This window comes from Cibotium barometz, chromosome 33, assembly GCF_041138505.1.
Source record: "Cibotium barometz isolate CiBa-2024 chromosome 33, ASM4113850v1, whole genome shotgun sequence".
NCBI lineage: Eukaryota > Viridiplantae > Streptophyta > Polypodiopsida > Cyatheales > Cibotiaceae > Cibotium > Cibotium barometz.
Genome location: NC_141078.1, coordinates 4,937,972 through 4,963,401, shown reverse-complemented (window position 1 = coordinate 4,963,401; position 25,430 = coordinate 4,937,972). Strand labels below are relative to the sequence as shown.

At 41.6% G+C, this 25,430-nt stretch overlaps 1 protein-coding gene across 7 annotated transcripts in view; it reads right to left on the bottom strand.

Annotated features, from left to right (window-relative positions):
* Positions 1 to 611: 611 nt before the first annotated feature.
* Positions 612 to 25,430, bottom strand: part of LOC147619215 (uncharacterized) — an 81,900-nt gene continuing 57,081 nt past the window's right edge. For 5 of the 7 annotated variants that reach the window (XR_015261820.1, XR_015261823.1, XR_015261821.1 and 2 more), the window contains 2 exons: positions 25,307 to 25,422; positions 612 to 1,138 (listed from right to left, as the gene is read on the bottom strand). Coding sequence is in view for 3 of the 7 variants with exons in the window: in XM_086772849.1 (XP_086628975.1) it covers positions 946 to 1,138; positions 25,307 to 25,422 (309 nt within the window). In the remaining 4 variants the exon portion in view is untranslated. The remainder of the gene's footprint in view (positions 1,139 to 25,306; positions 25,423 to 25,430) is intronic. The other 2 variants (XR_015261822.1, XM_086772851.1) reach the window with 2 other exon arrangements.

Here is a 25,430-nt window from a genome sequence, read left to right as displayed (position 1 = left end):
TATGTTGGATAGCTTGATGGTTTGCTTACTTAGATAGGATTGAGTATAGGCTTCTCCCTCTCTTGAGCTTCTTCTAAATAACCTCTTGCAAGAGAGAACCACCACGAAGGCTATCTCCTCCTTGCTTCCATCTAGCCAAAGGAACCTCTACCTTCATCCTCCTCCCTCTCCCCCCCAACAAAGAAAGCACTTGGGTACGACAACAGAGTGAGAATGCGATGAACGAGCTAGCGTACCCACATCAAGAAGCTGCATTTGTAACTCAAACGACACTTGATTTGGCAAAGGCTATGGTAAGCTCTCGACTTGAATATCGGCTCCATGTATTGTCTGCCATCAAAAAGTATGTTTACCCATTAAACTGTCATGCCCTTAAGAGCAACCACAATGGGCACATCATCTAGCAACTTGATGCAAACGTTGTGATGTTATGTCTCTTCGCAAGGACATGTATGTTTACATTTACACGATGGGGTGTTTTAAAATGTTTAGTGAAAAGATAAAAATATTAGTTTTTTTAGACTATTCCACGCCCCTATTGTAGGTCAAAACTATTAGGAAGCTAATGAATATAACCTCAATCAAATACAAAGGACTTAATCACAGACATCTTTTGGAGACTTCACTTTTACGTATGGCTCCTTCCAAGCATGGGGAATGACACTTCTAAACTTGGGAGTAGAATGGCCCAAGTATATCTTCACCTCACATCAAAAACAATACTTCTCTCCAACAACGAGATCACACCACACTCGTCCTAAGCTCACTCTCCCCTATCCTATTTACAGGGCAACTGAATACACGAGGAAAATTGCCTCCAGAAGGCCCCTAACATTGAATGGATGAATGCTCCAGGATACAAGAAGAATCCGTCCTTGAAGAACGTTTGCAGTACCTCTTTTGCCTCTCTCTGTCTCTATATTACAAATCCATTCGCTGACAAAGTTACCGTTGGCAAGGATTTGTAAACCTTCGAAATTCCAGGTTGCTATCTGCTGCTGCTGCTTCAAATGGAAAAGCAAAATGTTTCGTGCTTGCCTTGCTCATCAACGTGGATGTTGACTGCAAAATATGAACCAAGCTTTTTCTCAATTCTGCCACTCCTGGCAGATCCTTTCCACCGTTTTTCACCCCTGTCCTGTAAAGGCAGCCATATATTTTTTAGAAACGCTTTCAATAGATTAAGAAAGCTTGCTGGACATATCCCACAACCTGCTATGAGAGGCCTGAACTCTAAAGAAGCTGGTAAGCCAATTCAATAACACGACTTCAGGGTCCTTAATTCAATCACACACGCTTCTCATTGAGCAGGTCTGGAAAGACTCTCTCTCTCTCTCTCTCTCCCTCTCTCTCTCTCGTTGAATGATCAGCGTTAGGGTTAGGGTCAGTGTGCTGCTATTGTTAGTGAAGCTGAAATGAAGACAAAGAGAGAGTGAGCAAGATGAAGGGAAGTTGGAGAGAGAGAGTGAGAGAGAAATCAAATATCACCCCCCCCCCCCCCAATAAACATAAAACACATGGCAACACTTATCCTATCCAGATATACGGGTACGTTCACACCTCAGGTGTTCACACACACACAGGGTGGACACACATACATACAAACCCTTTGGGGCGGGCAGTACACAGGTTACCACCTTGAGCACCATGTCATAGCGGCCCATGAGGGATGTATTAGGGTGATATGAGAGCTCTCTGCTCATGTACCTAGATCAGATTTTAAAGTTCTAGACTTTTGTTATCTTTCTTTATTACTATTTTGTACCCGGGATTATGTACCTCATGGATATGATGTAACCTTTTGGTCTCATAGGTCATTTTGGCCTTTTGAAGACGTTAATACAACTCTCTCTCTCTCTCTCTCTCTCTCTCTCTCTCTCTATATATATATATATATATATATATATATATATGATTCAGCATAGGGGTCGCAGAGACATGTGGATGCACTTTGGACTTGGATCTAACAGTGAATCTAGGTTAAGAAAACCAAGATCACGGTATTTTAACACCTCAAATTAGGTAGCAGCCAGAAACTCTCTCATATAAAGGGCGAGAGTTATTCCTAATGATTCACAATGCACCTGCCTGCAAAGGCCTGCATAGTGAGAGGATTATGCTGCTTTTGCCCGTTGGAGAAAGATTACTTCCAGGCACCTAGCACATTTGACATATTGGTGAGGCCAGCTATGATGTTTGGGGCTCCATTTTGGGGAGGTGATTTGGGTAAGGACTAAAGGAGGGCAGAGAAGAGTGCTAGTTATGAAGTTTTCACTCGTGATCAGCAGTAAGCCCTCTGTACCACACGAGATGGTCTTGGCTGAGTTTGGGTTAGCACCATTGGTCATTGATGATCAAGACGATCACCTACATTTCCCACCTGTACAAACTGGACAGAAATCGCCCTCCAAGGATGGCATGTGAGCCTTCTAGACAGCTTGCACATGAGGGCCATTGCAGGTCTTGGTACTCACAAATCGTCAGCTGGTTTGACATGCATGGCCTTCAATGGACTGCCTCCCCCCTTGAGTTCGATCTAGATTCCTCATTCTTGGATCAGCCCCCGTTCACATGGTCACTACCACATATGTATAATCCTGCAGCCTGCACCTACAAGGCATATGTGGCCCATACCATGCAACCCCCAATCATAACGATGTCACCAGTGCACCTAGCTAGTGGGCTAACCAGTAGCTAGGTCTTTGGGAGGCCCCTCTCCCAAGGTTAGTCCCACCAAGGAAGTCACTAATAAATGAGCCACAAACCCAACTATATACCCCATAATCCAATTCATACTATAGTGACAGGTCGGCGTCTATGCTAGCCTCGTTATGTCTAGTCACGAGACATAACAAATACTCATGTCTGACTCATGTAAAACTGGGCAAAGTCAAGCAAGGGCATGTTTTCCCTCTACACATTATAGAGGTTTTTCCCCTTAGACATTTGGTATGTCCGGAAACCTATACTTTTACATTTTAGGTTTGTACTTAGGGTACTTGTGGTTATACACATCTTATCACTTCATTCTAGCACTTGTGGTTTGTACTTACTTAAGGTACTTGTGGTTGTACACATCTTATCACTTCATTCTAGTATATGTGGTTTGTACTTAAGGTACTTGTGGTTGTACACATCTTATCACTTCATTCTAGCACTTGTGGTTTGTACTTAAGGTACTTGTGGTTGTACACATCTTATCACTTCATTCTAGTATATGCACACTTTCAAGCTCTCTATTGCTCCCTTCTCACTGTTTTCTGTGTATTTCTTCTGAACATTAGGGTTTCTCAGAACCCAACAGTGGTGTTAGAGCTCCGAGTTGATTCTGCTGCCTCAAGCGTTACCCGACCATATATCCCCACGCCGCCTCGTACCTATCCGTACGCCTGCGCAAGCTTATACCCGATCGTACCTCCTTGCATTGTCGCAAACCTGTTCGTATATCCTCGCGCAATGCCCATACAGTCGCCAAACTTGCAAACCATTCTATTCCTTCGGTCAATACTTGGTCGCATTTGTATCTGCAACACCTGAAAATTTCAAAATTTGGGACTTCCTACAATTAAAACACAAATTGGGGCATTCAACCTTCAAGGTAACAAAATTTCTCATCAATTCTGCTTTCAGCTATCAATTTCTCTCCCCAGTGCCCACATGACTTTTCTACAATTGATTGTTACAAGGTGTGTTGCATTTCCCAAGGGAAAGTTGACAAAAAGCATTTCAAAAATTGTGTGCATTGTCGCCCGTGCATTTGAAATTAGAAATGGCACAAAATGTTGGAGATGTATTTGGTCTATTGGCACAAGAGGACAGCTTGACGGAAGTAATTACTCCTTGTGCAGCTCTATGATCAACAACTTGCTTGTGGCCAAGGGCCTATGGGGTTTTGTGAGCGGGGATGATACCCGTCGTGCAGACATTGCGCCTGGCATGCCTCAAAGTGGTGATGGGCAAGGTGGTCAGCAATGTTGGGTAGGAGGGCAGCTAGCCTGCACACACACACACACACACACACACACACACACACAACCTCAAGCACAGAGAAACGTAAGAATGCTGGAAAAGATGTACTCAATAATATGAAAATGAAAGTACAAGTGAGTACTAAAAAGCCTAGGACTAAGTGCCCAACACACAAAAGTGTGTTCACACGAGAAAAAACCTATGTCCAGTCTCACAGGGAAAAAATGCCCATGAGTAAGCTGGATTCACACCTGAACTAGCCAGGAGTGGACATGACCAACAAACCCCCCCTCAAGTGAACCGTGTGAATGGGTAGCAAGGTGATAAAGCTGTGAATGCTGCCCTGCACTATGTGCCAGGGTAAGAGTGATCAAGAGAGATCATGATGGCAAAGATGAACTGCAGTGCCAATGGGAAAAGCAAGCACTATACGACGGGGAAAAGGAGAATCCCCAATGTCATAATGCTAATGCTAGAGCACACTAGTACATTAATGCATCACCTGAAATGCATGTCAAAGATCATGTGGACATCAACTACATTATCAATAGGCATCGCATAATACCCCCTTGAAGGCAAGCATCCAAATGCCAAGCTGAACTACATGTAATCCACATCAATGACAACAAGAGAGCAAAGCATAGCTCTATAACTGCACTAGTGATAAGCATAAGAAGAGGTAGCAGATATACGCATGTGTAAAGGCAACAGAATCTAGAAGTTATGCCTGTGAGACAAGCAATGTAAGCTGCAAGATAGAAACTCATCAATGGAGGATCCGATGAGGAAAAATCAGCAATGGTAGAGCTGATAAAAGTTAAAAAAATCAGCAATGGGAAAAGCTATAAATCGGGAGAAAAAGTGGGGGCATAGGGCGGGCATCAACCAATGCTATGAGAGGATGGGTAAACTCTTAGCAATGCCATGATCAGTGGTATGTATGGCAAGTGTAAAGATGCATAATCCCACAATGAATAATATACATGTGACATGTCAAAACCATGAGGGCAAGCCAACACTGGCCAAGTGTGTAAAAGGCACTTAGTAAACATCACACGTGAGAAAGTGACAATGTCAACAATGTAGAAACAATCCTGCTGCAAGGGAAAACAGCATAAAAGGCATCTCCAGTAGACATCACAAAAGAGAAAGTGTCTATCATAGACAAGCATAAGGGTCAACAAGCATAAGTGACCATGAGGCATCACCAACTGCATGTGGGCAAGTAAAATCCCCCCCCTAAAATGCATCTGCCGCCAGACAATGCATACCAAGAAGTAGTAACTATAGAGCATAGTCATCAAAAGCAACAGCATCAAAAGACATCTCTACAGGTGATGCAGATGTAATGGTCAAGGCTGATACATGTCTAGCCAAATTGGCTTGATCTGCACCTGTGGAAGAAGATGCCAGCTGCTGCTTTTTTTCACTCTCAATACGCTTCCTGCATTCCTCTATGGTGTGCCCTATTTTCGTGCAATAATTACACTGCTTTTTCTTTTCAGGCTTGTCGTCTGTCTTGGGAGGATCCGATGGGCTAGGTTTAGGCCCAGATTGATTCCCACGAAAGGGAGCAGCCATTGCTCACTCAACAGACATCATGTTGTTCCTATTGGAACGGGATTGCTCTTCACTGAGCAAGAGAGTCACAAGGGTGTCATATGTGACCGCAATAGGTGCGTTGCCAGCCAACAACCGTAGAGTGGTGCCAAATGTCTGATAAGAGTCGGGCAAATTATGCAAAACTGTCTGAACAAGATAGCCATCTGTCAAGATCTCATCAATGTTAATGAGTTCTCTCATAGGTCTTTCACATGCGTAAGGTACTGATCGATAGAGTCACCTTCAAGCATGCGGTCAATCTCAAGCTTGCCCCAAAGGTAAGCTACATGAACCTCATTGCAACCTCAATACAACGCCGCCAAGGTATCCCAAGCACCCTTTGCAGTGGTGCAGGAACGAATGTGCGGAATGATATGCCTATGGCATGAGAGAGCAATCAACGCATGGGCCTAAGCATCCCTAGCATCCCAAGTACGCTGCTGCTGGGTAGGAGGAGAACGAGGAGGTGGACCTGCAGGAGGGTAAGCGGGAATCACTTCACCTTCCGAAGGAGCAGGTGCTAGAGGACGCTCCTCAGTGCCATCCACATATAGCCATACATTCTTGGCAACCAATACATGATTATCCCCATTGAGCTTGTCCTCTTAAGATAGCATGCCAAAGAGGTCATTATTACTGTTGGCCATGACAACACAACAAATCTGTCACAAGTCACCACCACGAGTAGGCAATGCCCAACAAAACCGTAAGAATGCGGGAGATAAATAGCAGGATAATCAATGGACTGAAAGGGAACTCCTTCACCACAAGAAATACATATGCATGTCCCAATCTAATGATGTAAATCTGTCAAAGTGTCCACAATGGCATACATATACTGCAGCACACCACAAATGTATACATGTGCCGTAAAAAACACAATCAGCGGACACCTGTAAGAGTTGCAAGTGCTCAAATCCTAGCAAAATCAAAGGTAAATTGGTCGAATGCTGCAAAAATGGACTAAATGTAGAAAAGCCCCAATATTTAGGGGCCAATTAGACCAAATCTGAACCGGATCTGCACCTGTAAATCGGCTAAAGCAATTGTCACCTATACCAAATGCTGTAATGTCCAAAAAATTGGGGGAAATGCCCCAATGCCATGTAAATGTGCCTATAACAACCAAAATGCCTACAAATGTCTCTTATAGACTTGCAAATAGTGCCAATTTCTGTAAAATCCCCAAGTTTCTAGTGCAATTACGCACCAAATCTGCTAAATCAATGCCAATGTGTGCCAATGTTGCAATTGCAGGCAAAATGGTGAAAAGCCCCAAATTTCAACAAACAAAATGTGCAATTTCAGATCAAAAACTGCCAAATCCCACAAACCTGTAAATTTGTGTGGACTTAAATTCTCAAAAATTTTCAAATGTCCCAAATGTTGTAGTGTGCAGGTGGGTGGAGATCTGTACGCTCACCATGTACAGTCGGGCAGTACAGGTCGACGGCGCTCGTACAGTCGGGCGGCGGGTTGTATAGCAACGAAACAACGCGCATAGGCACAGTCAAGTAACGACGCTGGTACAGTCGCGCACCGCAGGGCAAGGCGGCAGCTGCAAGTCGTGGATGGCGCACAACACTGGTCGGACAGATCTACAACAATAGCAAGAGCAGTAGCGCGGGTAGGACGGCAACGGTTAAGCTGGGTTCACACCTGAACTAGCCGGGAGTGGACATGACCAACAAGCAAGCCTAAGCCCAACCTACAACACCTATTGCACCCTCATAAGAGCAAAGAAGATGGGATGCAAGAGATGCACATGCCAAGTCCTTAACTGCTTTGTAAGTCAAGAGGTCAATTATATCTCATATCCAGTCTCGCAGGACGTCAAAGCATGCTTGGGATACTTTGGAGGCCATGTACCAGGCTAGGAATGATGCCAAGGTTATGTATTTGAAAAGGCAGTTTGATGGTATGCATATGAATTGAGGGAGACATCATGTCAGATCACGTAACAAAGATCGAGGATCTTCGTGAGCAATTGTTAAACAGTGATAAAGTGATTCCAGACAACCCGCTAGTGTCTACAACACTTAACTCTTTGCCTCAATCATACTTGAGCTTCCACGCGTTGCTCAACCTGTTTATGAGGGGAAACCCTAACCCACTCACATTCCAAGAATTGGTGGAGGTTTTGTTGCGGGAACAAACACACAAGGAAGAACATGTCTATGGGTATGAGTGGCCATGATCAGGCATTCGTGGTACATAACAAAGGCAAAGGTAACACAAGTGGCTATCAGCCAACAGCTAATTCCACAACCATCAAACAAAGAGAAGGATGATGTAGGCAAGCCTAAGAAAAAGAGCAAGTGTCATTACTGTAAGAAACCCAAGGCATTATATTAATGAATGCAGAAGAGTATAGCCAAAGAGAAGAAGAAAGAATCTGGTATCATTGTTGGTGACTCTTCTACTACTACTACTATACAGATAAACATGATGCATGAGCAAATTATGTGCACGATGATTGGGCTTTTCTTATATGCGATTATAATGCTTCTCATATATCTCTCAATGTGGATGAGAAACAAGTTGTATGGTATTTTGATAGTGGGACCTCTAGACACATCACCTCCAAGAGTGATTTGTTCACAAAGCTAGGGACTGCCACAAAAGGTAAGAAGGTCTCATGTGTATATAATCATTCTTCTCCTATCAAAGGCATTGGTGAGATTATACACAATAGCTAATGGTACAGATTTATGGTTACCAAATATACTTTATGTACCTAGGATTAAGAAGAATTTGTTGTCAGTGTCCTATTTTCCTCAAAGAGGGTTTGTTGTCAGTTATGAGGATGACAGATGCATAGTGAGAGACCGAGAAAAGAACTGTGTGCATTCTGATGGTAGCTTCTTGGACACTATACCATAATAGTTTTGATAGAGAGCACGTGATGCTTGTCACGTACACGCCCGTGCCATGGCTAATCCTCAGTATGAACATCGTAATCCCTAATTAGGACATCAGTTAGGACAACATTTAGGTCATCAACAGTATCATCTTCATCAGTATCATTACTACCATCAGCATTAGCATCATCATCATCGACATCATCACCACCACCAGTATCATAAGCATTGGAGAGCATGGGAGCCCTGTTGGCAGCCAGCAAGAGTCCTAGGCAGTAGGCCGCCAGCGCCATGGCTAATCAGCATGAACAACCTAATCCTTGATTAATCCATCAGTTAGACAGCATATGTAAGATTCCTCCCTCCAGCTTTTGAGGTGTAAAGGTGTAAGAACCTCCCCTTCTGTTCTTGTAATTATTCCCCTCTCTGAAATAAAAGAAAGATCTTGTTTTACCTCGTTTTGGCCTAGAGAGAGAGAATCCAAAATTGAGATATCTTTGCATATAAAAATCCTCCTAGTGTCTAAAATGGTTTTCCCTGAAACAGAAGTTCAAAATGAACTTTCTAATGTGCATAAGGAATTAATTGAAAATAGTATAAGGGACCTTAGCCTAAAAGTCTACATTTTCAGAATTTTTTAGATTATGGTCAAATTAAGATTATGGTCAAATTAAGATTATGGTCAAATTATGGTCAAATTTTTTAGATTATGGTCAAATTAAGATTCCAATGGACCAATTAGATTAATCCAAGTGCTGGAATAAGATAAATCCAAAGAATAAAAGAAAATACCGAAAAATAAGTAAATGCTCACATAAGATCAAGAGTTGACTGAGTACAAGATTTATTAGTTAAAAATTATAAGATATTACTAAAACAATGAGATATTTTGAAATAATGATACACTTTTGACACCTTGGTAAGGAAAGGAGAACTCTTGATGTAGGCGCCTCTTTCACATATGGAAGGGTTCTTAATTCAAAAAAATTGTGATATTTTTCTCTCCTCTCCTGGATGAAACCAAATAAAAAACGGAGCAAACTAATCCAAATCTTGTCCAAATTGAGTCAAACTGAACTTAAAAAATTCTAGAACTAAGTTGGACTTGATTAGTGGCCTCCCTCACCTATAAATAGACCCTCAATCATTTGTAATAAAATATTAGAGCTATACTATGACAGTATTATATTAAAATAATCATATTTTCTATTATCCTTTAAATTTTCCTCTTGGAAGCTTGGAGTTCTCTCTCTCTACAACAACTTTTGAAATTGCTCTTCTCCTCTTAGTGGACCAATTGATTGGTCGAGCTTCACTGCTAATAGAGAATCAAGCCAAACTTGGAAGTAAAATCAATTTTTATGATTTTTCTTTCAATTTATCTCAATGACTTTCTTCTTCTCAATCCCTCTCGAGCTTGAGAAGCTTTCTAAATAATTGTTTTAATTCAAATCAAGCTTTCTCTTAAAGTCTTAATACTTAATTAAGACAAAGTTAATCTTTATACTTATTTGTAATGCTTTCTTTAACTAGATCTCTCTCTCTAAAAGAATAGCCATCTTTATGACAAAATCTCTTGAAAAATGATGCTTCTCAATGATAGTCTCTTAATTCAAAGCTAAACTCTAGGCTTGTTAAGCTAGAGATTAAGAAAATAATATTCTTATGATTCTGTGTTAACAAAATAATGGTTATTTCTTTTAGATTATTTATAAGTAGTTATAAGCTACTTTGATTGATTCTAAATGAGAAATAGATTGTCCTATCAACTTGAAAAAAGAGAAATAATGGAATGAACTTAATCTAGTGGAATAATTATAATTAAGTTTACGATTATAATTAAAATTATAATTTAAATTCATAGTTTGATTTTAAGCAAATAAAAGAAGAACTACTATCATATTTTCATTACAAGCTTTTATTCTTTTAAAAAAAAATCAGAATTATCAATAATAGCACCGAATCTATGGTAAAATTTTTAAAAAATAATACGTATCTTATTTTTATGCATTATGCAAAAGAAGAACTACAAAATCAATAAAATAATAGTTATTTCTTTTAGATTATTTAAAAGTAGTTATAAACTACTTTGATTAATTCTAAATGAGAAATAGATTGTCCTATCAATTTGAAAAAAGAGAAATAATGGAATGAACTTAATCTAGTAGGATAATTATAATTAAGTTTATGATTATGATTAAAATTATGATTTAAATTCATAATTTGATTTTAAGCATATAAAAGAAAAACTACTATCATATTTTCATTACAAGCTTTTATTCTTTAGAAAAAAATTAAAAATTATAAGTAATAGCAACGAATCTATGGTAAAATTTTTAAAAAATAATACATATCTTATTTATATGCATTGTGCAAAAGAAGAACTACAAAACCAACAAAAGGATGAGGAAACGATTAGTAATGCATACATGTAAAAGCCCTAAGAATCTATTTGAGATCCAAGTAATTAAACGGTAAAAGAGAAATTTTTGATAAATTTACTTTTATGCAAAAAGAGGAATTCCCATGATATTTAAGATCCAAGTAATTAAATGGTGAAAGAGAAATTTTTGATAAATTTCTTCTTATGCAAAAAGAATAATTTCCAAGATATTTGAGATCCAAATAATTAAATGACAAAAGAGAAATTTTTAAAAATTTTATTTTTATGCAAAAAGAGCAATTTCCATGATATTTCAGATCCAAGGAATTAAATGGTAAAAGAGAAATTTTTGGTAAATTTATTTTTACACAAAGAGAGGAATTCCCATGATAATTGAGATCCAAGTAATTAAATGGTAAACGAGAAATTTTTGGTAAATTTATTTTTATGCAAAAAGAGAAATTCCCATGATATTTGAGATCCAAGTAATTAAATGGTAAAAGATGAATTTTTGATAAATTTATTTTTATGCAAAAAGAGAAATTTTAATTATATTTAAGATCCAAGTAATTAAATGGTAAAAGCGAAATTTTTTGCATAATTCAAATTATAAGTATTTATCAAAAGTGAAATTTTGAGCATTATTAATTTTATTGGAAAATATGGAATTGATTTTTGTAAATCCCATGAATCTTTTACTCAAAAGAAGAACATTGAATATATTTCACTTGAGAAATTTGAGAAAGAATATCAAAATATCCATCGAGAAAAAGTATCTTTAACTAGGCCAAGAAATTGGCAGAAACTTAGACAAGTCCTATCGGTATCGAAGGTAAAAAACGGTACTAAATGTGAATGCGATGTGAATAAGATGTGAATGCGATGTGATAAGATGTGAGTGGATATGGATGAGATGTGATGTGATGTAAATGGATGTGGATGTAGATGTAATGAGATATAGATGAGATGTGATGTGATGTACATGGATGTGGATGTGGATGTGATGAGATATGAATAAGATGTAACGATATGTGAAAGAATGTGATGTGATGTAAATGAATAAGAATGAGATGTGATGATATGTGAATTTTGAAAGGATGTGATGTGATGTAAATGGATGAGAATGAGATGTGATATGACAGATATGCATGTGAATGAATGTGGGATGTGAATGGATGTGATTAGATATGAATGGATGAGATATGATGTAGATAGATGAGATTTGATGTGATATGGACTTGGGTAGATGTGAATGGATGTGAAGTAATGTAAATAGATGTGAACGTGATGTGATGATATGTGGATGTGATGTGGATCTGAATGAATGTAGATGGATGTGATGTGATATGAATGGATGAGATACAATGTAGATATGTTGTGATGTGATGATGTGATAAGAATAGATGTGATGAGATGTAATATGATGTGATTGAATGAGAATGGATGAAGGACGATGAGAATACATATGACTCGATGTGGAATAAGCAATGTGAATTGGTGTAGAAGAATGTGAAATAACGAGAAATGATGTGGAACAATGTGGAAAGATAAGAGTTCGTTAGAAATTGTATTTATGAAACCGGTTTTTAAATAACTGTTTTATGTCAAGAATGCTAGGGAAGCATTTTGACCATCTTGTGAATGAGGTCGTGGAGACCTAAGTGATGAAGTTGCAACAGCTAACGGAGAGTCAATGAAGGACGTCTCGTGTAGCAAGGTCGGCCGAGGTCTTGACCAACCTCGGTCGATTTAAATGGTGAGCTTCCGGTATGGTGGATGGGGGACCAAGGAAGTGGCCTATGAGTGAAGCGCTAGGTGACCTGCGAAGGAGCCTAGAGGGTGCTCACACCATACGGTGCTCGGCCGATGGGTCGCCGAAGATACCCACGCGTACGTCGGGAAAGAAAAATGGAACAAGGTGTTAGAGTTGTTTTCTGAACTCGGGCATGGATCTGGTTAATTGTCTTTGCTCTTTTTCATGGATCTGTTGGTTGATCTTGCTGATCTTCAACGGAGAGTCCATCTTCATTTTCTTATGTGATCATATTGCCAAGTACTATGAGCTAGGAACTATTAAAAAGGTCCCTAAGTGAACAAGTGGTGAGCGTTCTGGTTGCCAATGATGCCATAGGTACCCCGATGAAGGAATGATTAGAAATTAGAATTCAAGCTAGATATTTTGGAGGATTATGATCAGTGATCCTATGGTTTCATTAAAAGATTGTTTTAAAGACAGCTGAATCTATGAAACAAGCGATTTCATATCGGGTGTGTAAGTGGTGTGACTATCTTGAAGTTTGCTTGAAGCGCCGGCTAGGGAGCCTCGAAACTCTTTTTCCTGGAACCCGGGATAAAACATAACCAAATTTCTAAATGGATCCTATCACTACAGTTGTTGGAAGGTTGGCTAACCCATGGGATTGGATGGGGTTAGGCTGAACTGATGGATTTCTTAAATGAGACTCAATTCTGTTAAGTTACGATAGTTGAAGTGAATCCCGGATAACTCTTGTTCTATGGAAAAGAATCAACAGTTGTGCCTCTTGATGAGGAAAAAAGCGTTGGACTCTATGATCCAAGTGCAAGACTCTTCCTTGATCTGACTATGAGACTTACGGGTTCGGTTGGATCAATTTGGTTAGTGATGACCTTGACTACGTTAGAATAAAATATCCTGGAGAAATCACCTATGTCTGCTGGGCGAGGGAAGTTTTTCTGGGTTCGGTTTTGGAAGAACCGAGGAATTAGTCTCGTCTCGATATCCGTGGACGAGGCCCCGAGTGAGAGGTTCTACCCTACGCAAGAAGTGCTACTTCCGCTGATAGCACCCCGAAATTCGTTGCACGAAGAGATCAGGAATTTCAGCTGGTATCAAAGCGAATTGGCTAAAGTGGATCAACCGAGAAACAAGAAATGTCAAAAACTTATGAAGTACCAGTAAAAGATTGTAATTGAGTGATGAAATTCATACAAATTGATATCCAGAATGAAGATTCATAAATTGGAAATTGGGTCTTCAGATGAAAGTACCGCAATTATATGGAATCCTTGACTTGCTTGAGGTCTAGATATGATGGTATTTACCTTATAGCTCCAAGGACCGTGACTACCCGTATATACTGTGGGTATATCTGCAGCTCTTCATTGCCAATATATACGAGTAAATCTAAGACCTTGAAGTTATAAGCAAAAATGCTATCCAGAGGATAAATTCGAATACTAGTTGATATGATTTTTGAATTCTGGTTGTGAATTGATGAATTGATTTAGATTCTGATTGAAAGATGATTTCTGAATTCTGGTTGAAAGAAGATAAATTGAACAAAGCCACAATGAGGATGAATGGAACTAATCCTAGTGATGATGTTAGTAACTGGAAGACGATTATGACTTCAGCAAATCACTATGAGATTAGTGGATTGTGCTGACAGATTGTTGCTATTTGACCTTTGACCCAGTGGATCTAATTAAGGAATGACAAATTGAGAATTTGCATAACTGAAATTTCTGTGAGGAATGTTCAGATGAAATTTTCGATCTGATGGACCATTATTGTGTTAAGAATATGAATGAATTATTCTCTGATAATGAGTTCTGTATGTTCTTCTTGTAGAAAGAATCTTTATTACAAGATTCTGTGGGGGACTGACCAATCTAAAGAACCCCAGAATCAGTTGGATCTAAAGTCGGATTTGAATTATAAATAAAGTGATCTTTTCACCTGAGCGTCTTGGTTAATTTGGGAAAAAGGGACTTAACAAGAATTTTCGTATTGATAGGATCATGGATCAAGGTCGTCGTGGTAGGAATGTTAATTCCCAACTCGATGAGAAAGAGCTCGACCCGGATGTTCATAAAACTCTTCATAGATCGCAACCTTGACCTTTCAAGGGTGAATGGGAAAAACTTGGGCGAGGCTGTGGAGAAGTTGATCGAAGCAATGGAAGAATACTTCGATGTCACTGGGTACAATGAGAAGAGTAAAATGGCTCTTGCAAGGCTGAAGATAGTAGAAACAACTAGAGTGGCATGGAGAAACCATTACGAGACAAACCATTTGAATCGAAACGCCCAGACATGGAACCTGCTTTTGAAAACCAAGATGAATGAATTCTTAGAATTAACCCAGGGGAGCAGAAATATTGAAGTGTATCACTAAGCGTTCGCTCTTCTCCTCAACTACTCGCTACCGCTGGATGAAGAACAGTTGATGGCCAAGTTCATTCGGAGACTGAACCATATTTTGAATATCCTAGTGAAGAATGCCAAGCTAGTTTTCATGGCCGAAGCAGTGTGGATGGCGAAGGATTTCGCCAAGGCCTTTGATGCATAGTCACAAGGGACGGGGGATGGGGACGGGGAACGGCCATAAGTAGGGAACGGGGACGGGGGAGGAAACGGCACTCAAAAAATACTTTTTTTTTTATTTTTCTCTACTTTGGAAGTACATCAAAATGAGCACAAATTTACACTAAAATGGTAAGCTTTTGAGTCATATTAATAATTAAGTAGATACAAAATGAGTCATGACTCAAGAGTCAGGACTCAGGAGTCAGGACTAAGCCTTAAGGAGGCAAAATACATGGACGGACTCAAATGAGTCAATGACAAAAAAGTGCTGAAGACTAGAGGCTAGAGGCTAGAGGCTAGAGCTAAATAGTAAGGCCCATGAATCATGATCCATGAATGATCATCCACGTGAAGTGCTCGCCTCATGGTCATGGGTAGCTTGTGCCAAAGAAGCATCAAGCTCATCCTCAGTCTCATCCTCACTGGCATGCTGCTCCTGCACCTCATCCTCTTGTTGCTCTTCTTGTTGACTCATCTCCCACTCGGTGAAGGAATCTGCCTTCTTGGTCACGCTCTTGCAAAGCATTCGCAAGTTCGCGCTGACGAAGACAAGGTCATTGGCACGCTCTACCCCGAGTCGGTTCCTCTTCCTAGAGGCAATGTGGCTGTAGGTACTCCAAAGTTGCTCCAAGCAAGAGGAGCTGACGGCCTAGCTAAGTATGCGGATGGCAAGCTGCTGCAGCTCCGGTCCATCTGAACCAAAGTCCTCCCACCATAGAGCAGCACCAACTTTGGAGCGGTCAACCTGTGCATCATGACAGCCATAGGAGCCATGAAATGACCTGTACATTGAAAGCTGGTCCCTGATCTTGCGCCTAACCGATGCATCAGGCACAAGACGATCCAAGATGATCCTCCATCCAGCGCTCACCTCCCGGTCGCTCTCCTGCTTGTTGCCTTGGAATTCTAGGTCCACCACATAAGCTGCTGCATGCAATGGAGAGTAGTAGGAATTCCACCTTCCTAGACACAAGGCATGGATCTCCTCGTATCTGTCTTCGTCAGGCACGAAGTCTTTCAACTTCTCTATCATGCGATCCATGGCCTCGTAGACCTTGCCTATGCATGGTTGCATAGCGTCTACAATCCTCAATAGGTGGACTATGGGCCTCACCATAGCATCTGTGGTCTTCACACGCTCCCACCAAGAGGCGTCATCCGCCCGTAGCCTACACTCTTGGCCAGTGTTTGTATGGGACTCTTGCATGGCGACAAACTCGTCGCTAAGGAAAAGCCCCCTCAAAGCACCGCTACAATCCTTCAACCGGCCCAACATGAGAAAGTTGTAGGCAAACCGGGTGTCGGAATATTTGAGGGGAGAGAGACAGGATCTCTTGTTGAACTCATGCCGAAGTCTTTGGTGGTAGAGGACAAAGGAGACCATGGTGTTGGCCTCCTCAATGAGTGGGTTGATCCATGGTAATGCCCCGATGTCCTTGAGGAGGTTGTTTAGGCAATGAGCCATACAAAAGGACACCGTGACATGTCCATACATACTTTGGAGAATAGCTCCCAGCACCCTATTGGAAGGCTCCCCATCCGTAACAAAGCCCACTACATGCTCGGGGCCAATGATCTCCATGGTGGTAGCCCACTCCGCCGCAAGCACATCCGCGCTCTTCCCAGTGCCGGATGCATCATGAGATGAGATGAAGTACATCTCTCCGCGGGAATATGCAACCATGCCGTGAATACTCCTCTTGCGGGTGTCACTCCATCCATCCACAATGAAGGAGACTCCGTTCCTCTCCCATTGCCACTTTGTGTTGTCGGCCGCTTGCTCTACAATGCGCTTCTCCTTGTCGAGCAATGTAGTGCGCAAGCTCTCGGATGAGGGGGGCGTATAGGTTGAGCCATACTTCCCAATCTTCTTAACCATGACCTTGAAGTATTCCGACCTATTCAAGAAAGTAATTTACTAATGAGAAGGGGACTAGGATGATGAAAACATGAATGATGAATTGGCAATGATCGATTGCACTTACCTAGCCGCTTGAAAGGCAATGTGGTCGTGGAAGAAGAAGCCGGCCACCGCCATATCCACCTCCTCCTTCAACTTGGGATTCCAATTCTCCCCAAGTGTACATTGTCGCCGTGGGCCACGTAATGATTGAGAGGCCGTGGAGATGGAGGGTGCCAGTGTCGTGGATGGAGTAACATTCCGACTTGATGGTGAAGGTGATGGTGTGCATGATCCCGATCCACCACATGACTCCATGGTAGAGACTTGAGTTCCTCTCCCCATCGTCGCGGGATCCACGGCCACTCGTGGTGTCCTTCTTGTCGCTTCGACCGCTTCGTAGACGCTGAGTTTGTCAAGAAGTTTCCGTTTCTTCTCGGGCGTGACATTCGTGCAAAACCTCACCTCATGCCCACTCTCATGCAAGAGGTGGGCTCGCACTTTGTCGGCGCCACCCGTTCGCCGGTACGAGCAAAGCTTGCATACCCATGGCCGAGAACCGCCCGCCTCCATGAACGGATGTGGTGTAGTTTACCTCCTCCCACCATGTCCATCCCGTTGTCCTTCTACGAGAAGCCCCGGCACGTGAGGAGGATGCCATGGTTGAAGATGGCTCGACTCTTGAGCCTTGAGGAATGAGAGAGAGAGAGAGAGAGAGAGAGAGAGAGAGAGAGCCTAGAGGCTTGGAAGTTGGAAGACTTGAAGAGTCAAGACTCAAGAGGCTTGAGGGAGAGGTGAGAGCCTAGGCCCTAGAGCAGAGAGGAAGAGAAGGTTTCAATCGGGATTACAACTTGTGTACAAAGTGGAACTACAAATGTATCTTGGTCACACCTTATGGTGGATGAAGTGAAAGCTCTCTGCACACACACACACACACACACACACAAAAGAAAGAAAGCTGTATTAACGTCTACTAGAGGCCGAACTCGACCTATAAGACAAATCAATGTACAACTGTCAATGTCCTCTGGATGTCCAGAAAAAAAAAAGGACAAAATGAACATGAAATAAACTATGAAAGTACTGAGCTACTTGGGGGGGGGGGGGAGGGGGATGATGGATGGAGCACTACTGCTAGAGGCTTAGTATGCAACCTATATGCGTAGAGAGAGACGTCCAAGGCAAAAATGGCTAGAAAGTACTCAATAATAATATGTGACGTACAAGTGAGTACATAAAAGGCCTAGGGCTAAGTGCCCTACACACAAGAGAGTGTTCACACAAGGAAAAAGCCCATGCCCAGTCATGCTAAAAAGTGCCCATGTGTAAGCTCTATTCACACCAAAACTTCTCAGAGGCCAAAGGCTAACAAATCCCCCTAAAGTGAATGGTGCAATCGTACACAGGGTGCAGAAGACTACCCCGGTAGAGGTAGTAAGTTTAAAGCTTTACGGAAAGCTTCAAACTTCTCTCTCAAAAGAGACTTGGTAAACCCATCTGCCACATTGGCCTATGTAGGCACGTAAGTCAAGGCTCTCTCTCCTACATGGAGCCTCTCCCTGACATAATGATAATGCACCTCAATGTGCTTTGCCCGCGCATGAAAAACTGGATTCCACGCCACTCCCAATACACTCTGGGTTGTCAGTGAAAATGGTGGTAGAGGACAGCTATCTAATACCAAGCTCTGCCAATAGACGACGAAGCCATACACACTCCACAGTAGCTATGAATGTTGCCCTGTACTCAGTATCACAACTAGAAGTAGCCATTGTCGGTTTCTTCTTACTGAGCCATGAAATGCAAAAACTTCCAAGAAGGAAATAGTTATCACTGGTTGACACCCTAGTGTCATAACATCCTGCCAAATCACTATCAGTGTAAGTGATCAAGCATAAAGAAGATGCATTGCTATTAAACAATGCAAAGTCCTGAGTGCCTTTAAGGTAACGAAAGACATGCTTCACTGCTTGCCATTGCCAAGGCAATTTGCTCAACAGTGACACTACATACTGAATATCAAGATGGGTAGTGCATAGATAAATAAGGCATTCCACAACCTGCTTATAAGTGGTAACATCAAATGGCTCGGAAGAGTCCTCAAGTGATAGTCGTAAGCCTAGTTCCATAGGAGTAGAAACAAGTTTGCAATCTATCATTTGGAACCTTTCTAAGAGCTGCTCAATTTATCTTCTCTGAGATAGAATGATGGCCCCCTCAACTAGTATAAACTGGATACCCAAATATTAATGCAAAAGCTCCATGTATGTAACATCAAATGCATGCTGTAATTCAGCTACGAATCCTGAAATTTGCCCTCATCAGGGCCAATTACTAGCAAATCATCCACATAAAGGTTCACGATTATGAAATCATCCCCTTGTTTGCGAACATAGAGGGGACTCTCAGTAGGGCTATTCTGAAAATTATGAGAGAGTAAGTACACATGAATCTTTTGATACCACGCATGAGGAGCTTGCATACTTTATCTCTACATCTTTCTGAACAAAGCCAAGATGCCATGATACATAAACCTCTTCCTACAAATCACCATTCAAAAATGCAATTTTGACATCCAACTGAAACACATTCCAACCTTTTATGCGCAGCCAATGCAACAATAGTGTGTATGGTAGTCATATGTGAAGTAGGCACAAAAAACTCATCGTAGTCAATGCCCTCTCGCTGGGTATACCCTTTGGTGACTAAACGAGCCTTATAGCAATCAATCGAGCCATTAGGAATGCATATCAATTTATACACCCACTTTGTGCCAATAGCACAATTGCTTGCAGGCAAGTCACATAACTCCCATGCAGCATTTTTTTTAATGGAGGCCAACTCCGAACGCATGGTTGTAACCCAATTATCATTCTCCAATGCATCAAAATGAGAAAGTGGCACCTCATTACATGCGGTAGCAACAAGGGCTGTGTCAACAAAATGAGATGCATGTCGAGAGGCAGCGCGTGTACGATCTGGCATAAGTGTAGGCAGCTTGCTGTCATCTAAGGTGTCAAGACCCAGCGATGAACTCTCTGTGAGTCACGAATGGCCACATCCTCTTTTACCAATGTCACAACCATGGCTATCTGATCAAAGTGTGGCAAATTTGGAGCAATAGGGGGGATGTTGGGCTGCTGATTTTGCTGATTTTCAGCAGCAACAAGAAGCTGATTTGGAGCCAAAGCAGGCTCAACAAGTTCAGCACATGTACCAAATAATGGCATCAATGTATAAAAGACATCTGGGGCATCAATTGATGGCTGTAGCCTACATGAAAGCATAAGTTGAGCTACATATTCATCAAAGATGACATCTCTAGACACAATAATCTTCTTGGTGGAAGGTACATACAGCCTGTATCCCTTGCTCACCCCACAAAAATACATTTTGATGCCTTTGCTTCAAGTTTTTCTTTGTTGTGCTAGTACATGCATGTAAGCCATACATCCAAATACACACATGAGTGACTGCAGGAATTCTGCCATTCCAAACCTCATAAGCTGTCATAGATTTCAATGCTTTAATGGGACAGCGGTTCAACACATAGTTGGTGCACATGACCGCTTCAAGCCAAAATCTAGATGACAAATCCTTGCTTTTAAGTATACATCTCACCATTTCCACAAGTGTACGATTTCGGCACTCGGCCACACCATTCTACTGTGGTGTATAGGGAGTAGTACACTGATGAGAAATACCACGTGACTGCATAAAAGCTGTAAACTCATGTGACAAATATCCCCCCCTCGATTTGTACACAATGTCATGAGCTTATGGGTGCAAGCATTTTCAGCCATAGGGAGAAACTGATGGAAAGTTGAAAATGCATCTAATTCAGCTTTCAAACCATACATCCAACAAAACCGAGCTTAATCGTCAATGAAAGTCATAAAGTACAAATGTCCTGCAAAAGATGATGCCCTCATATGTCAAGCCTATAAAGGCCATTGCGCAATGTACCAGATAGCATAAGGGCATCAAAATATGTTCTGTCATAAATGGAGCAGCAATGATCAGAAAACTGGATTTTGAGACCAGCTTTTGCAAGTGATGAGACAAAAATAAGATTCTTGTGAATTCCAAGTACATAAAAAGTATGTGCAAGAGTAAACGTGTCCCCACTACATGACGTAAACTCCAAATTGTCAATGCCTTTAATGGCATATGATGCATTATTAGCACACAAAATTGTACCACTTGACAGTGCATCTGTCAAGGTAGCAAACAGCTTCTCACACGAAGTGATGTGCTTTGTAGCATCTAAATCAAAATACCAATCAGCATCTGACAATGACAAACAAGAGGCAGGCAAATCACTCCAAAGGCATAGCCATCATGTGCAAAATTTGCTTCCTCGGCATTGTCACTTGTAGTTGCAGCAAGACCTTGCTCTGTTGCTTTTTTTTCTCACTCTCTTTACGTTTCCTGCATTCGTCAATTACATGATCAGGTTTCTGACAGTAGTTGCATTTCTTCTTCTTCTCAATCTTCTCCTCTTTGGACTTAGGAGGATCGGAATGAGCTTATGCTTTGCCCTTACGTTTAACACTAGAACCAACCCCAGATTTTCCTTTGCCATAATGGGAGGCAGCAAAAGCCTAATCTGCAGCAATCATGTTGTTCCAGTTGGAACAAGATTGCTCTTCCTGTAACAAGAGAGCTACCAAATCATCAAATGTGTACAAATCTGTATTTCTCTTCGCCAAGAGGTGAAGGGTGGTAACAAATCCTTGAAGGATTCAAACAAACCATTAAGAACCATAGAGACAAGTGAACTGTAAGGTATCACCTCATCAATATTGATTAACTGCTCTCGCAAATCCTTAACACGGGTGAGAAATCCATCCATAGAATCACCCTCAGTCATATACTCCAAGTCAAGCTTTTACCGTCGATAAGCTACACGAGCTTCATTGAGGATCTCATATAAAGAGACAAGTATATCCCATGCACTTTTAGAAGAAATACATGAACGGATAAGAGGTATAACTTGTCGTTTACACGAGAGAGCAATCAAGGCATGAGCCTATGCATCTTTAGCATCCCATCTGAGTTGTTCTTGTGTAAAAAGAACAGGTGTAGTCAGCGCACTTCCACTCGAGCCAGAATCACTCGTTCCAATAGTGGATCCCCCTGACATGCTAGCTACAGATGCGAGACTAGCACGCCTTAACTCAGCACCAGATACATAACCCACAAATTCTTTGCAACTAGTACATGCTTCATCATATATGCCCACATGGGATAATTAGACCCATCAAGCTTGTCCTCGGCAGAGAGCATCCCAAATACATCATTATTAGCCATGGCTCAAAGGTAACTGACAATCTGTCCCCCTAGCTCACTCCACAATGCACTGCAAACCCTCAATGTCCACTGAAAGGCAGGCTTATGTGATGCCCAATGATTCACTGATGACAAGGACCTGCAAATGTATTGAGATGACAGAGTGTAAGGATAGAAAAGTTATCTGAATAGAAGCTTGGTGACCAAAACAGACCCCAACGATGGGTGGCAGAATGTTGTATTTTGATGCTGAGTGCACTGAGAGAGCACGAGGAATGCCGGATTTAATACGAGGCTCGATTCATCTCTGTTTTTGGAGAAGCTGAAAAGTTGCGTAGGGTTTTTGATGGCCTAAAAGGGCTCCAATTTGGGAGTTCTTTGGCTTGGGAGACTCGGAAAATGATGAGAAACGCAGCTGTGAAAAAAAAAAAAAAAGAGCTCTGAAAAACTAGCTATGCAACAGTGGCGCCGGGTTAGCTGGCAAATGGGCTCTACAATGGCGGCGCTCGGAGATATCCCCAAATCAAAAAATTGATTCAAGGGGTTGTTAATTTGCACCTGGACGAGTCTCCAAGCCTAGGCGAAACTCTGGGAGCAGTGGTCGTCTCGTAGGCGGCAACAACTAATTTAGTGGCAGCGCAAGCAGCTACTACATATAGTGATCGTATAGCAGGCGGCAACAACTAATTTAGTGGCAGCGCAGGCAGCTGTTAGCTGTTAGCTGCTATTGCATATCCGTACATTGGGCAACTGGGAGGCGACTGCTATTGCATATCTGAGTGGCAACCAACTGACGACAATTGTGGTGCTATATATCCGTATGACGGACAGACAGTTGGCAACTGTGGGCAGCTGGAGGACAACAGGGCGGCCAGCACAATGGCTCTAATACCAATGTTGGATGAAGTGGAAGCTCCTTGCACACACACACACAAACACACACACGCAAATCGAAAAGAGAGAGAGAAAGAGAGAAGAAAGAAAGAAAGCTGTATTAACGTCTACTAGAGGCGAACTCGACCTATGAGACAAATCAATGTACAACTGTCAATAGAGAGAGAGACATACAAGGCAAAAACGTGTTGGAAAGTACTCAATAATAATATGTAAAGTACAAGTGAGTACACAAAAGGCCTAGGGCTAAGTGCCCAACACACAGGAGTGTGTTCACACACACGAAAAAATCCATGTCCAGTCATGGTAAAAAGTGCCCATGTGTAAGCTCTATTCACACCAAGACTTTCCGGAGGCCAAAGGCTAACACCTTACAGCAACTAATCTAGCCGCCGCTGCAACCAAGCGATTGGAACTCATGTTGAGTCGATCCAACAAGGCTAAACCCTCGTTCCAAGGCAAAGAGAGGATTGTCCAAAACCTGAAAAATAGTGAACAGCCAACTAAAAAGGACCAAAACCAAGATAAAAATGATCCAAATGTTGAAAATAAGTCTACCAAGAAGCATCCCTTCAAAGTGAAAGACTAAGGTCTCACTGTTGACCAAAAAGAGCAGTATAAGAGCGAGGGAAAATGCTTTACTTTATGGCTGCACTGAGCATATTGCAAAAGCATGCCCGAACAAGCGTAAGGGTGGTAATGTGAATGCACCAAAGCCCAATGTGCATATAGTTCCCAATGTGCAGGGGAATACTTCACATGATAGCAAAGACAGGGTTGTATGTAAAGTTGGGGACAGCTTAAGGATCAACCTGCTGTGTTCATGTTTAACGATTGTGCAACTGAGAACTTTATTTCTACACAAATGGTAGCTGCTTTGGGTATTGACGTGGGGGACAATTAAAGCAGGGGCTGCCTTTGTTGGTAGAGAAGTGCAGGTTATGCCAATTATTGGCAAGTTGAGCATACACATTCAAGGCTATGTGGATCATGAAAACTTTCTTGTAGCGCCTTTGAATGGTTGTGATGTATTGCTTCGAAAGCCTCAATACACACGCATTGATCCGCACAAGGCTTATAAGAAGAACAAGATTACCTTCATGCATAAAGGTCGAGAGCATGTGATTGATGCTGGTGAAGAGGGTGATACTATCTCCATTGTATCTCATGACAAATTAAAAAAGTAATGAAAAAGAATATTTGTATCACCATTGTATCTCATGACAAATTAAGAAAGAGTGTTTTTGCGTACTTGATTTTTGTATGGGATCATGTTGAAGATACTAATGTTCATGTGAACACTCTTAGTAATGATAGGCTGAAATTTTTACGACATAATAATGATTGTCTTGCTGATGAGTTACCAAATGAGTTGCCACCCGTACGACCGGAAGATCATCACATTGATCTTGTGCCGGGTAGCTCACCACCTAATAGGCTAGCCTATCGTGTGAGTTATTTCTTTTGGCGAGCTATGCAGAAAGACAAAGGCACATGTATGTGCATGTATCACCTGTGAAAAGCTAAAATTTCATAGGTAAAAGGCACCAAGGTTGCTTCAGCCATTGCCTATACCCACACAACCATGGGAAAGTACTACCTACAATGGATTTCATTATGGACTTGCCATGGACCCAACAAGGTAATGATGCTATTTGGACAATTGTGGACAGGTTTAGCAAGCAAGCTCGCTTCTTACCGGTCAAGAAAACCATCAAAGCTGAGGATATGATTAAGATATATCTTGCACAAGTGTTCAAGCATCATGGAATGCGGATCATATACTCTCATCGCCCATAACAGCTGTGTATGTCACATGATCGTACTATTGAAGTGGAAACCTTGACGTACCTAGCATACATTATGGGTTTGGAACACACGGTACTCAAACTAAACGAAAAACCACCAATTCCTAACTGACATTTTTTTACCACTACACATGGCAGCAATGTGCCCTCTGCCTTATTTGCCCCGATAAAACAGATCTGATTACACATACAATGTGCAACCATTCAGTGATCAAGTTACTAGAAGTTAAGGAACAATCTTCATTACCTTGCTAGTATGCTGAGGACATGCGATATGCCTGCCACACAAACTTGAGCAGAGCCCGATACTACCATTCTCCACAGACATCTGATAATGAGATGGTTGTAAGTCCATTCCCAGCCCTGCACAA